This window comes from Apostichopus japonicus, chromosome 21, assembly GCF_037975245.1.
Source record: "Apostichopus japonicus isolate 1M-3 chromosome 21, ASM3797524v1, whole genome shotgun sequence".
Taxonomy (NCBI): Eukaryota; Metazoa; Echinodermata; class Holothuroidea; order Aspidochirotida; family Stichopodidae; genus Apostichopus; species Apostichopus japonicus.
In genome coordinates this window covers 3,932,501-3,946,801 of record NC_092581.1, presented here as the reverse complement: position 1 = coordinate 3,946,801, position 14,301 = coordinate 3,932,501, and the positions used below count along the sequence as shown (strand labels likewise).

Below are 14,301 nucleotides of genomic sequence, written 5' to 3'. Positions count from 1 at the left end.
ACATGGTCAGGTTAAATGTTGATGAGCGACCTATATACACTGTGCACTTTGTTTTAATTTTACACAAGCTCACATGACCACATGATCGAAACACATGTTTAACCATGGCAGTGTTAACTTCCTCTGCAGGCTTTAAAACCGTCCATTGTTTACCCTCACAGCCTATGTTTGTATTGTATGTATGTATTTTAGATCCTCCTGCAAGCAGGAACTTGCGAAGAAGCCATCACTGGCTTAACAAAGCAGCAAGCTTACCGAAGTCAGTCTCTTAGATTCATATTTAACTTCCATGATAATGAATTGTCAATTGTCAACAACTCTGTAACTGGACGACATACATTAATTATGAAGTGACTCGAGCTCGGGACCTTATGATTGGAAGGCACCGGCGTTAACCACTGAGCTAACACTCCCTGTACCAAAACATACAGCTGTTGGGCGAATTCTTTCATGTATAGTTTACATGTATATATAATGACTCTTTTTTTTTCTTTTTTTTCTTTTTTTTTGGGGGGGGGGGGATTTTTCTGGATTTGAGCATGGAACTAATACCTTACTCAAATGGCTTGTGTTTGTAAATTACATTTCTGCAAGCAAAAATCCTATTGGGACTTTATTTAAACAAAAATCTATGTGCATACTTAGATTACGGAATTCAAGTATGGCCGCGGTATATGCGATCGCTTCATTTTGATCAATAAATTCAAATCAATACTTTTATATTTTGGTCTCTATATACTTGAATGGAATTGCTTTCAAGCATTAATGCTATAATCATTGCTAAATTGTCATGATATTTACTGCAATGGCTGAAATAAAGACACCTTATTAATTACTCTCTGTGAAAGGTTTCTAAATGAACTATTAATAACAGATTCAATTCGGTTTTCGTGACTATATTGGGTTTGTGCTTTATTTTATGTTTTTATTGATATGATATATGATATCAAATATATACAGGCCCAAAAAAAAGAACAGAAGAAAAAAGGCCATCAAGATTTCGTGATCATATGAACAATGATCCAACTAACTAACCCAAGTATATGAACCTTGTAACTGGAATCTTTGACCATTGAGCCTCAGGCCAAATCTTCCAAACTCAACTCAAAATGTTCCTTTAAGTTAACTTTAATAGGGCAATCCCGGTCGGTTTACATAGTTCGGGTAAATCTACCTACGAAGAGTCATCGATTCTGAAATATCTACTGAAGCCTTGACGTGCCACTTGGGTCAAGTCTTATATCACCTATTCTTATAACTCAATTTTGCATATATTTACGACTGATTTCTTGTGTTAAAGTATCTTAGTATGCTTACGTAACCGATGCAGCATTGACCTCCATCCTTCCAAGGAGACACAAACCAACCATTCTTTGTCTTGGTCTCAGTGACAGAGGTTACCTCATAATCAAATTCCCCAAGCAGCTAAGAATTGTTTTATTCCATTTGGGAGGTATCACAGACTAAATAGTCCTTCCCACAAAAGGCTGAAGACTTGAGCAAGTTTAAATATGACGTCATCGAGCCACAATTGCACCATTTATGTGATGTTTATCACTGATGGGAGTTTCCAAATGCTGAATCTAAAATATTGAACCTCTTAACATGGAGTTTAATTTCAGTTTCAACAATGTTTACATTTTACTGTGAAAATATGAAAATGAAAAGTCCTTTTCATAGCAGAGGCCTCTATTAACATTTTACAGGCAAAAGGGCTGCATGAAGTTTAAAGTCATATATATATATAGCCTTCCTAGAAGAAAAGTGACCTTCAACTTTCTATATTCCTTTATTTATATTTTCTATAATTTCTGATACAATGATAAAGTTAAGTTTATTTTCGGACTAAAAACAAATCACTTTTAATTTATGTGACTTTGCAAGATATATTATACTCGTAGGAGTTGAAATGTCCCGCTGGATCGAATCTTCTTTAATTAGAGAGATTTTATGTGATTGATTGTCGAAGAACGTTAAATGATGAATGACTAACTCGGGATAGTTCCTCTGCATATTAGTTATTGAAGGTTTATACGAGACTATAGCAAAATCAAACGAATGGTTATTTTTATTTTACTTGGTCAGAGTGTTGAGTAGCTTATTAAAAGATTAATACCAAAAGTAAATTATAACAGCAATATATATATATATATATATGTATATATATATATATATATATATATATATATATATATATATATATATATATATATATATATATATAGATATAAATATATATATATATGTATATGATTTCGGTTTGTAAACCAAACAAAAAGAGCACCAAAAAATGTGTTCTTCCTGTGAAGGTGATCACGTGACAGACAAGACCTCACATCAATTAGTTGAAATGTTATCCTGATGTCTGTTCTTTTTCTAAACCTTTTTAAAATATTTCAGATACGACCTATACCATTTCGACAGACGTGAAAGTGATGGATCGTTCGGCTATCTTCAAATCGGTGATTGGTCGAATGGCGTGTTAACGATCAATGATTCCGCATTGGTCTGGTTTAAGAATGGAAGTGAAATGGTTGAATCTTACTGCAGTAAACCTTGCAAGAAAGGACAAGTCAAGGTATGAAATTAACCATAATTTTCCACTTTTAGTTTCATACAGTAGACAACGTGGGAAGGCCAACAAGTATGTATTTAGAAGAGGAAGAAGAAACAGTCGGAATGAAAAAAACGCAACCAAATCTGCTAGCTAACAGCCGAACAGCGCTCTATTATTTTACCTTTTATGAATACTGGAAAATGTTAAGATCAGAGATATTGTTCATATTGATCGATGCTGTCTCATTAAGATAACAAAAGATCATTTTTAAATTACAAAAGTGATGGGGTGACTCAAGGATAGTGGCGCAAACTTTGGCCTGAACAAGCGTTAATAGGTTAGAGATGTCCCCTTCTCCTTTTGAGAAATTTCTGCTATGTCTTAAACCTGTTCGAAGTAATTATGCTAAACATTTTTCTTCAACTTTTGGTAACTTTTTTTCTGATCCGAATTTTTCGCGACCCCTCAAAATATGTTGGCGCCCTTCTGAGAGTTTGTGGAGCTTCTTTAGGGTTGCCCCCACCCCACCCTCACCCTACTCCCAATCCCCAGTTCGAATACTAACGATGTAAATTAAACTAAGTTTCTTCTTGTGTTGCTTGTTTCTTTCTCAGGATATCCGAGACAACATCCAATGTTGCTGGGCATGCGTACCATGCGGACTAAGAGAGATTGTTAAAGACGAGTTTACGTGTCAAGAATGTGAGGAAGGAGAAGCGCCTAACGCTGAACTAACAGGTACATAAATAAATTATACAAAGATGGTCGATGGTCAGAAGCAAAAATTAACATATTAAAGGGATTAACAATCAAAACAAAGGATGAACCGAGGCAGAATTTTAGTGTTGATGTGTTTTTACAGTCTAATAACAAAAAAAAATGAGTGTTGGTAATATTCTCCACATCTATTCTTATTTTCAAGTAATCACCTTTAAATTATGCTAAATCTCTTGAATGCTCCTTTAAACTTGAGGATAAATTTATGATGAACGTTAATGTTAATCCACTCTTTCTTAAATTCAAATAACTCAACTAAAACATGTTCTTTCAACTTCATATAAAACACATAGCACATAGCACTTCTTAGTTGACATTTAACACTATACTTGTCCTTGACAAAAAAACTTGTAATGCATTTGTCAACATAATATCCTTTAAGACTCAAAAAGTTTTTTGTTTTCTCACTGCAGAGCTCTGTGTTTGCATCTAAGGAGTTGCCCGCATGGCCTCTGTGTTAGACTTAGTTGTCCAGCCGCTTTAGTGAATGACCCTCACATGTTTAAAGGGTCATATCTCAAACTAATTAAAAAGGGATATAATAACACAACCTGGAGTGATCGTAGTGTTATGAAACGGTCTATAATTTATCACACTTAATTGTGTGCCTTTAATTAATCCTTTAATTAATATATATCACTTTACTCATCTCTTTCAGATTGTGACATCATTGATGTGGAGTTTATGAGGTGGTCGGACAGCCAGGCCATCTTTGCGATTGTTCTAGCAAGTCTTGGCTTAATTTGTACGTCATTCGTCATAGTGACCTTCATCCGATACAACGGGACACCAATCATTAAAGCCTCAAGTCGAGAAAACAGTTATATACTCCTTATTGGAATCACCACGTGTTTCGCGTTGACCTTTCCATACGTTTCAAAGCCTAGCACGTTTGTGTGTTATCTGCAACGGATATGTCTTGGCCTAAGCTTTTGTTTATGTTATGCTTCTTTAGTAGTGAGGACCAATCGTATGGCTAGAATTTTGGCGGGAAGCAAAAAGAAAATCTTGACAAGAAAACCGAGATTTTTAAGCGGGACGGCTCAAGTTGTCATAACGATTATAATCATTAGTGTAGAGGTCGCTATCATCGTCGCATTTTTGATAGTTGAACCACCTGAAGCTATTATTGTTTATCCGACATTTAACACCGCAAGGTTAATATGTAAGCCATTCACTAGAGGAATGGTCGCCCCACTTGGGTACGATGCGTTTCTCGTGGGAATGTGTACTTTATATGCTTTCAAAACACGAAATCTGCCAGAGAACTTCAACGAAGCTAAATACATAGCCTTTACGATGTATACTACATGTGTCGTCTGGCTCGCCTTCATTCCATTATATTTCGGTAGTGCACACATGAGAGAGATTGTCGTCTGTTTTGCTGTTAGTATCAGCTCAGCCGTTGCGTTAGCTTGTTTATTCCTTCCAAAGACTTACATTATTTTATTCAAACCAGAGAGAAACAGGAGAAGTTCCATGACCACTTCGACATTGGTACGAATGCACGTGGGCAGCTTCTATGACTCCTCTTCTCGTGGGTTTAGCAGTAATAACGGAACGGTCGATTTTAGCAGGTTGGTGTCTCAAATATCTTCCTTTATCTGTCGTCACATTCCAGCTCGTGTATACCCATGCAGGCTGTTTCTCGTCCTCCCTGCCACTCCATATCTTCCCTAATTACTCCTTCATCTTTGTCTCCCCCCCCCCCCCACCCCTCCCTCCCTCCCTCCCTCTCTCCTCGCAACTCACTGACACCTTTCCCGTATACCCTCCATTCGTCTTCTTGCCTTCACTGCCAAAAACTCAACTGGATGCTTGGAAATAGTTTTACACCAATAATCCATACGTGTTTCTTTGCCTTCCTGTCACTTGGCGTCTTAACACTAATCCTAGTTTCTCATTAGTCCCTAAACAACTGTGCTCCAACTTACATTGTTGATGATCTCCTTGCCAAGAATAATCCAACCTCACATGTGGAGCGGACTGGGTCTTAAAACCGACTCGGGCATCCTTTAGCTAGGCTTGGTCGGCACATTATTCATTGACTTGGCTGTAAAATTGCTTACCAGGTTCCAGCCCATTTTTGACCAAACAGCCACCCCATCGTGTCACTGGACATTACCCAAATGGCCACTATGACCCTGCCAACTCGTAACCTTATATCCGGTCATTCTGTCTCTCCCAAAAGAGACCAATACAAAAAAGAGACCAAAACAAATCGGGTGTTGGGGAAAACGTCTTTTGTTTTTGCGGCACAATTTATTCGGAATAAATTACCTCTCGAGATCTTTTGGCCCATAAAAGCGCTGGTGGAAGGCACCTCAAAACTTAATGAATAATGACTTTTGAAGACTCTGTTAATTCCTCCATATTTTTCTTTCTTTCTTCTCTCCATCCCTTGTTTACTAATCCCCTTACGTCTATCTCTTTCTGTTCACCATGCTCATTAACCTGTTTGTATTCTGTGCGTGTATTTGTCCCTTCTGTTTCTGATACTTGTCATTTAGCCTCTGAAGAAGATCCTGCTAGGATCGAAACGTCAGGCCCTCTTACTTTTACACATTTTTACTTTTTGTCTGTATAGTATATCTAAAAAAGATGGGTACCTTCGGTCTTGCTTCTGTTTTTGTATTTACGGAAGGTGGCTGTAGGAAAGATGGGAACATTAATCATCATCCAAGATTTAGAGACATAACTTATACTTTTATGTTTCATATTGATCAATAAATATTCAAAATTCCACCTTTATCTTATGTTCCTTTTTATCTTTTTTCTTCTTTTAATTTATATAGAGAGAAACTGTTGCGTTCGAAAAGCAACAACAGTCGTTCATCTGTAGGTAGCGGGCGCTCGTCCATTTTTGCTTCTTTCCGTCGTCGGAATAATTCCGTTCCTGCACCAAAGAAGATGTTAGCGCTAGAACGTGATCTGAACCAACGCCGTCGTATGCCGGTCTACCGATTCGCCTCGTCGTCACCACAGAGCACGTCGCCCGTCACCGCTCCGAAGAGCCGTCGAACCAACGCGAGATGGTCCGGTAATAAGAAGAAGGAGAAGAAGGTGAAAAATAAATGCAATGACATCATTCAAGAAGCCTCCTGTGGTTCCGATGACAAGAAGAGCTTACCGCCTGCACCTACTACTACCAACACCGAAATCATAGACACCAAACCACCATTAGTCAAAAGAAGAACTCGTTCATTGGACGGAGATCTACAACAAGTAGGTAACGGTCCAATAGAGACCGTCAATGGACTCGGTAACAGCAGTACTACTGATGATGTTGATCCAACTTCTCCAAATGTCAACACTATTTCCAAGTCCGCGGACGATCTGTTGGGAAGTGAACCAGATATTACTAGACAAAAAAGAACGCTTTTAATGAATAAACTTTACAATCACGGACCAAATGAATCACCAAGAATCATTATCAACAGGGCTATAACTTCGTCATTTCGTAACATTCCTTCTTCAACTACGTCGTCAATAGACCATCTTAGTCAATGTTCGAACCCTTTGCAACTGACGGACAATTATTTATATTCATCTTCGCGCGAAAATTCGATTGGGGATCAAAATAGTGACGTCATCGTCATAGAGCCTGACGTCAGTAAAGCGTCGACATCGGAAACGCGCAATGAGCAGCTCCCGGCGGAAAATAACAATGAATACTGTACGAACGGACCAGTTCCGCGAAATGATCATGGTTCTTCCGATGATCTTAGCAGTGGGAAAGGTTCTAATCCGTTTATAAATGATGGAGTGTTTGATGAACTTATGGCAATGTTAGTTGAAATGAAATCTTCGGATGTTTGAAAATTAACTGAGACAAACTTTTCATCAGATTGTGTCATTTAATTTAAAAAAAAAATTAACAATCCCAATTAAGGAGATGAAACAAATTACCAACCATTAATTGTCAATTAAATTAAATAAAGTTTCAAAATAAAGGAAATGTAAAGATGAAGTGAAGCACGCTTTCGTTTTCAAACATCGGACACGATGGCTAACCAAAACTTTTATCCCAAACGATCTGGCCAAATTTCGTCTCATGCATGGAATAATATGGTCTACTTTAAAAAAAAAACTCATAAAGAAAATATCTTTGATCACGAAGAAAATAGAAGTAGCTGTTGTATATTCCCTCCCTCTTAGTTCCTCCCAATTCAAAAGGTTTTTATTTGTTAAATATTTTTTAAATACTTTAAAAGAAATCATATAGTGTTGCGAGTGCAATAATGACTAAGGTAACTTTGTGGGACACAACATTTTCTACATTGGAGTAAAGTGTTTGCAAGTCTATATAAAGAGCAGTCAATAACGGACAGTAAACTGTTAAACAACTATGCTGCATTTAGAAAAAAAGGCTGGAAGAAAAATTCCTACCTCTTGTTATGTTCTTGTACAAGAGGCCACATTGACTCATTTTTACCATTTTGGCATTCCTTAAAGCTACAAGTGATGTTAATTGGCTTGGAGTTTCCTCGGAAGAAATTGTCACCAAAATCTGACTATATATCTCTATATGTGCCTTCTGTTCTTTCGCCTACATCTCGTGAATATATAGCAAACGTTGCGATACACTGCACACAGTAATATAAACACAGTGTTATTCTTGTATTTATTATATGCAAATAGAATGCAAATTTAAACAGTGCAACTGAATTTGCATATATAACAACATGAAGTGAAACGATAGATGAACAACTGAGGGAAGAAAAGCAGGGTATAAACAAGATTAACTCAGGCGAGACGATTTCTTTGAAAATACACTTTATTCAACACTTAAATGAGGTACCGTGATTTTTGGCATTAAAAAATTATATCTTTACTTCCACAATATTCTCAAAATGGTGGTTAAATTTTTGAACCACTTTTGTTATTTAACACGTTTTTTTTTAGATTGATATATGATATTGTGATATCATGTTTTCATATGTATAGTCGACCTTGTGTAGTCAAATTCTCTGTTGTCGACCTTGTAAAGTCAACCATGTTTAGGACACTTTTCGCTCAATCCTTGCTGCATTGTGTTTTGTTAAGGTTATGACATGATACTACTATCTGCATCGTACACTTGAATAATGTGGTGAATCTGGCGATTAGTTCCTCAACCATTTAAGGGCAGGTCGCAAGGCCAGGTTAGGGTTGACACGTGCGGCGCCAGATCGACCAAGGTCCAGAGTGCTTGTTCTGGTCGCCGCGAAATTAGATGGCAAGAACATGGAGGAACGGAAAAGCCAATAGTGACATATAGTAGAAGAATACCATGGAATATCTTTAAATATATTACAAAGCAGTGCACAATATTTCAAAGGTGGGGTGGGGTGGGGGTGGGAAGAGGCAAATTTTAAAATTCACCCGACTGAATAAGGTAGGAACCTATACTAGACGAATGAAGGGAATTATAAGGAGGGGTGACCCTGTGATTGTTGAAGTCGACTCCCGTGTAGGGGTATCTGGAAGTCGTCACCCAGAAAGAAAAAAAATAGGCGTCAAATGATGAATTATTTTTAGGTTTGAACGCAACGCTGTGCTTAAATATACTCTGGTTATATATTTATTTATTTATATATTTATTTATTTATTCAGTTTTGTTGACCTGTGTTTGAACAAGAGGTTAATACCCTAAGCAGTTGTCTAATTCTTCTCCGGCTGAATTTGGATAAAATGAATTGGTTAAAATATTTTTTTCATTCATACACTTCAACATTCAAGCCACGATCAAAATAAATCTTATTTTGTGTTCTAAGAAGAATGAAGAAATAAATTATCCAGTTTATTTTGGTACTTTTCCCGAGAACATAGGGAGGGAATTTCAATCGAGTTTTATATGGCGTATACCGCCATCATCAGACGCAAGGCATAATGTCACCGTGGTTATCACGTGACCGCAGTTCTGATATATGAAGAAGATTATTGCAATACAGTTTGTGACCTGTATTATAAGTACACTGACGTTGAATGTTCGTGTTCGTGCAAAGGTGCACGTCGCGCTTTGAAATAAGTAATGAATTGTTTACCGTGTACACATACCGTGCTAAATGCTTTTGTCTGACGTTGTGCTCCGTGACTTCTATATGATACTTAAGTAGGTCTATATTATGTCTCAAACACAAAAGGCTAAAACGGTTTTCCTCACTGAGAATACAGCCACGGTGGTTAGAAAACATAGGTTGTACAACCGCTTGTATAATATATTAATGTTTTGTTGGCGGGAAACAGAAAAGATAAGAAATAATGCCTATTTTACGATTGTTTTTTTACCTTTTCAAGTGCAATTTGATGTATCAAGAAATGAAAATAAAAACCGATAAACAAGTTAATGTTCTTGTTCGTTCCTAATATTAATCACTTACTTTCAAGTTTTATATATTTTTTGCATATTTCGATTAATAACACGAAAATAGCCAAAAAATGCTTTAAAGGCTGGGAGTAATGTATTTGATGTCATGCTTTAATTTCGATGCATCACAACAGATTTGCAATCATATTTCATGTGCTATAACAAAACGCTGCTTTAATGAGAACAATGTGTATCTGATGTTCTTGGGGGGACTTACAAGAATGGTGACAAGATTAATTTAGGAAATATAATGTCCAATCGCATGCAAAAATACGATTGTTGAACTACTGGCAAAATCAATTTTGTTATAAACTACCGTAATCGTTCACAACTTTAGTAAGTATAATGCAACAGTGTGTGTCTAATATGACGCACGTATATGCAACACCGACGCCCCCCCCCCCCCCCACACACGTTACCTTTGGTAGCTACCTTCAACATTGTTCATATCGGACAGATTTGGGGGAAGGGGGAGGTGGGGGGAGGACATTGATGAAAACAAGGGTCATGCATGAACCTGACCCACCCTTTATTCGAATACTATTACTCTATTGTTTACACCTTTTGCAAGAAAAACAAGTTTGAAGGTTGGGCCCATCGTAACTCCTGTTGTCCCCACAAGCCGATAAATATATATAAAAAGGGGGTAACTATTTGTTTCAAGTGGGACAATTAGTGTAAGATGTGTTGCGATGAAGAGGGGGTTATATAACCACACATAATAGCAGCGTGTTCCATTCAAATCAACGTAGTGGTGAAAGCAGCCCACCCCCCCCCCCCCCGCCCGATACAGTGCAGGGACTTGGCCGGGTCCGGAGAGTATGACCCATGCAAGCAGAAGTCAGAGCCTAAATACAGATTTGATTTGCATACGTGCTACATAACTTTATTAAGTATGTACTTTATTTTTACGAAAAGTCACCAAAGATTATATGAGCCAACTACAGTCTCATTTACAGTACGGCGAGACTGTGACCGTATGACCAGGGAGCTGCTGCTCTTACCCTGGTATGACCATGGCAATGTTACATCAGGTGAGTAAAACGGCTGCCTTAGTTACTACACATCGGAGTTGTAAAAGCCTCTCGACGGAAAATCGTATAGACTGACACACAAGAAGATAATACACAGTACAGACAATAAATACAGACAATGAAGTACCGCTAGTTAACATTCCTCGAATTAACAGTTAAGCATAACAATAGCACTTTGCATACTTAGGATAACTACAACAATGATATAATTCCTATAACTATCTTAAAGCCTATACGTGTATTAAGTCCAACCCAAATATCAAAGTTATCGCTAACATTAGGCCCCCGAGCCTGTTTGTGATAGTTTCATGTATTATGCAAATCAATTAATTAAGCCCCCATTACTGAATAGATGAGTAGTCACGGATTTGCTTCGACCTATATCTGGCCAGTGTTCTGTAATGATTGACTGTGCGTCAGCCTATTCTCTGAGGTAACATAACTGAAGAAATCATGCGATATGTGATGGTGGACTCTTTTAGTTTTCACAACGTATACGCTAAGCGGGCAAATATCAGTTACGGTAAACCATCTTTCTCTCATACATATTTTGCAAATAAGACCATATATCTTATATCGAAATTTCCATGCGATCATGAAAGGCTTTCATTTCGTTGACCACGAACCCGACCTGAGCGTATACTTAAACTTTAAAAAAATTTCTTAACGCGAAGTCTGTCGTGTAAAAATTCTGCGTGTTCCTCCCCATTGGTTGTTCACACTCCTCTATCCTCAGCTGTTGCCGTCCGCCGCGGAGGAAGTAAGCGATACGTTACAGAACAGCGGCAAGTTCTCAGTGTATATATAAGGAAGGTTGTAGAGGGATTGAACCTCATGGGTAACAGGCCCGACAGATTCTCTAGCGTGCTCCGAGTTTTCGAGCAACACTGCTTTTCATTGGCCAATAAACAACGAACGCTGTGTATTGTGAATATTTTTAAATGGCAAGGCCTCATCGTATCCCTGTGGTCCCCCCCCCCCCTCTGACATCCATCCATGTTCAATATCCATGTAATGATGACTATGTCCCATATCTTCACTACTAACCCCAAATGATCAGCTATCGGCTAACCATTCATATTTCCTACTACTGCCAGCGGTTATATTATATTAGCATTATTATGCGCGTTTCCACACGTACTGCATGCGCGTATGTTTGTATATATCTGAGTGTGTTTGTTTTTCCCCTTAATTTCTTAGAAAAACATTGCGCTGTCCTAATGGTTAAAACTACTTCCTCTGATAAGATACAATATAATTTCTTTTGCAAAAGGTGAGGAAAAAAGTATACACTCTGATCTGTATTCATCTTTGTTTATCTTTTGTTCGGTTATGAAGAGAGAAAAAAAATTAAGGGATAAACCAAGTGAAATTTCTTTTTAGCAAATGAAAAAAGTAGAAAGTCTTTGTTTCCTGGTGAAATTTGCGTTCAATTCCCATGTGTCCCTTGTTTTTGTTCAGTTTTATTGATTGATTGATTTCTTTGAAATGTTATACTGTTTAGCATCAAAAGTGAACTTGAAGCAAACAGATGTGATGTCATAGATGCACACTGACAAATATGTTTGATGTTTTCAAAATGTGCACACAATGTTCTTCTTCAAAATTGGGAAACATTAACATATACTTACACAGTATTGATAGATTCGCATACCCTAAGCATATGATGGAACCTTTTGGAATCAAACTAGCTCAAAAGAATAAAGTTTTAAAAAAAGTTTAAAAAAATAAAGAAAAACGAAACAACTTTGCCCTTGGTGTGCAACTATGTCATCACACCTGTTTGCTTCAAGTTCACTGTTGATTCAAACTGTTAAAATTTCAACTGTCAATATCTCAAGAAACGCAATGTGGGAATAAGATAGATGCAAATTGCAAAATGCTCAGTATTTCTTTCATTAGTTTAAAAATAAATTTTCCATCTAGACTGTCATTTTTATAAGTAGATTTCATTTTCTTCCTGATTTAAGTTTTTAAAAGATCTTGTAAAGTAGTTTCACCTTGGCCTTTCAATAATCATTGTCAGCTACATAGGATCATCAAGAATTTTTTGCTCCAGGCTGCATGCACGCGACTATATGAACGGAACTATTTTTTTACCAGGCCAGGTCATTTGTGTGTTTTCTTTTTCCTTTTTTGTGGGGGCTTTAAGTTGGGGGGGGGGAGATATTTAAATTAGCAAAGATGGCGGAAAGTTTTACTTTTGTTATTCACTTAATAAAGTACATCGAAGAAAAACAAAGATATAACGAATTCATAGTAATTCTAATAATAATATAATAAAAAACATGAATGTTATACAGTTATTGTTTTTCTTCTTTCTATCAAATGACGTAGAAGCTGAAATGAGGTACTTATATGGATAGAGTACACCTATACCTGAGAAACATCAGTGTCATGTTGTATTCTTTTCATTATGATTATTATTTTATGTGTAGGTCTATATACACTGATACATAGACTAATAAATGCGTTGGATATAAAGTACGGGTTAAGTCAACTTATCGAGAACAATGCAAATATCACAATGATAATAAGGTCAACAATCTAAGTCACGGCTCCATGATAGTCATTATCACCTCGTGAAGCGTCCCCCCAAAACAAAGTCCAACCATATCGACTGCTCGTTTTACCAGTAACATAAAAATATATAAATACGAACCATGTAGTTCCTTTCTGTCTATTGACTTATGTGTGTTGCACAGTTTACAGTAGAAGTTGTGTAATGAGCTATAATGTTACTATATTCTTTGATTGATTCGTGAGATTTCATAAAAGGTAGGTGAGGTCATATATTGAAGTCATATCATCGTCATATATATATATATATATATATATATATATATATATATATATATATATATATATATATATATATATATATATATACAATTGCAATCGTAGTATATATATATATATATTTATATATATATATATTTATATATATATATATATATATATATATATATATATATAAATATATATATAAATAAATATATATATATATATATACTAGTGTTTGCACGGGTTATCCGGGTACCCGCCCGACGCAATACTACCCGGTTCCTAATTTATTACCCGAATCCTACGCAAAGTGTGATTTAAAAAAAAAAAAGATTGCAAACCTACGGTTAGGCAGATTTCCCATTGACTTAGTGTGGTGTTAGGCTAACATATGTGGTCGAAGATAACAGCAATAACGAAGACACCCCCCCCCCCCGACGCGATACTACCCGGTTCCTAATTTATAATTGAATCCTACGTAGTGTGATTTAAAAAAAATGCAAACCGATGGTTAGGCAGATTTCCCATTGACTTAGTGTGGTGTTAGGCTACCATGTGGTTGAAGATAATAGCAATAACGAAACTATTCCATAGCTATCATATAACTGCGTCACAATTTCAGCTAATAAACAAATGGCTATGCTAGATTACCCCATTGACTTAGTGTGGTGTTAGGCAACCACGTGGTCGAACGTAACTGCAATAATTAATGTGTACCATGGATATCTTATAACTGCGTCACAATTTCAGCGAATAAAAAGATGGTTAGGTTTAGCTAGATTTCTCATGCATTGACTTAG

General features: G+C 36.7%; 2 protein-coding genes across 5 annotated transcripts in view; both read left to right on the top strand.

The window, feature by feature from the left end:
• LOC139962606 (metabotropic glutamate receptor 5-like) overlaps positions 1-9,682 on the top strand; it is an 82,757-nt gene extending 73,075 nt beyond the window's left edge. Inside the window, exons 5-8 of the mRNA XM_071962743.1 lie at positions 2,401-2,578; positions 3,172-3,295; positions 3,993-4,911; positions 6,130-9,682. Of these exons, the coding sequence (XP_071818844.1) occupies positions 2,401-2,578; positions 3,172-3,295; positions 3,993-4,911; positions 6,130-7,153 (2,245 nt within the window). The 3' untranslated portion in view covers positions 7,154-9,682. The remainder of the gene's footprint in view (positions 1-2,400; positions 2,579-3,171; positions 3,296-3,992; positions 4,912-6,129) is intronic.
• Positions 9,683-11,093: 1,411 nt separating this feature from the next.
• The window catches only part of LOC139962848 (patatin-like phospholipase domain-containing protein 7), a 38,343-nt gene continuing 35,135 nt past the window's right edge, over positions 11,094-14,301 (top strand). Inside the window, exon 1 of one of the 4 annotated variants that reach the window (XM_071963225.1) lies at positions 11,094-11,240. The gene's annotated coding sequence lies outside the window, so the exon portion shown is untranslated. Of the gene's footprint in view, positions 11,241-13,347; positions 13,500-14,301 lie in introns of those variants that run through there. The other 3 variants (XM_071963227.1, XM_071963224.1, XM_071963226.1) reach the window with 3 other exon arrangements.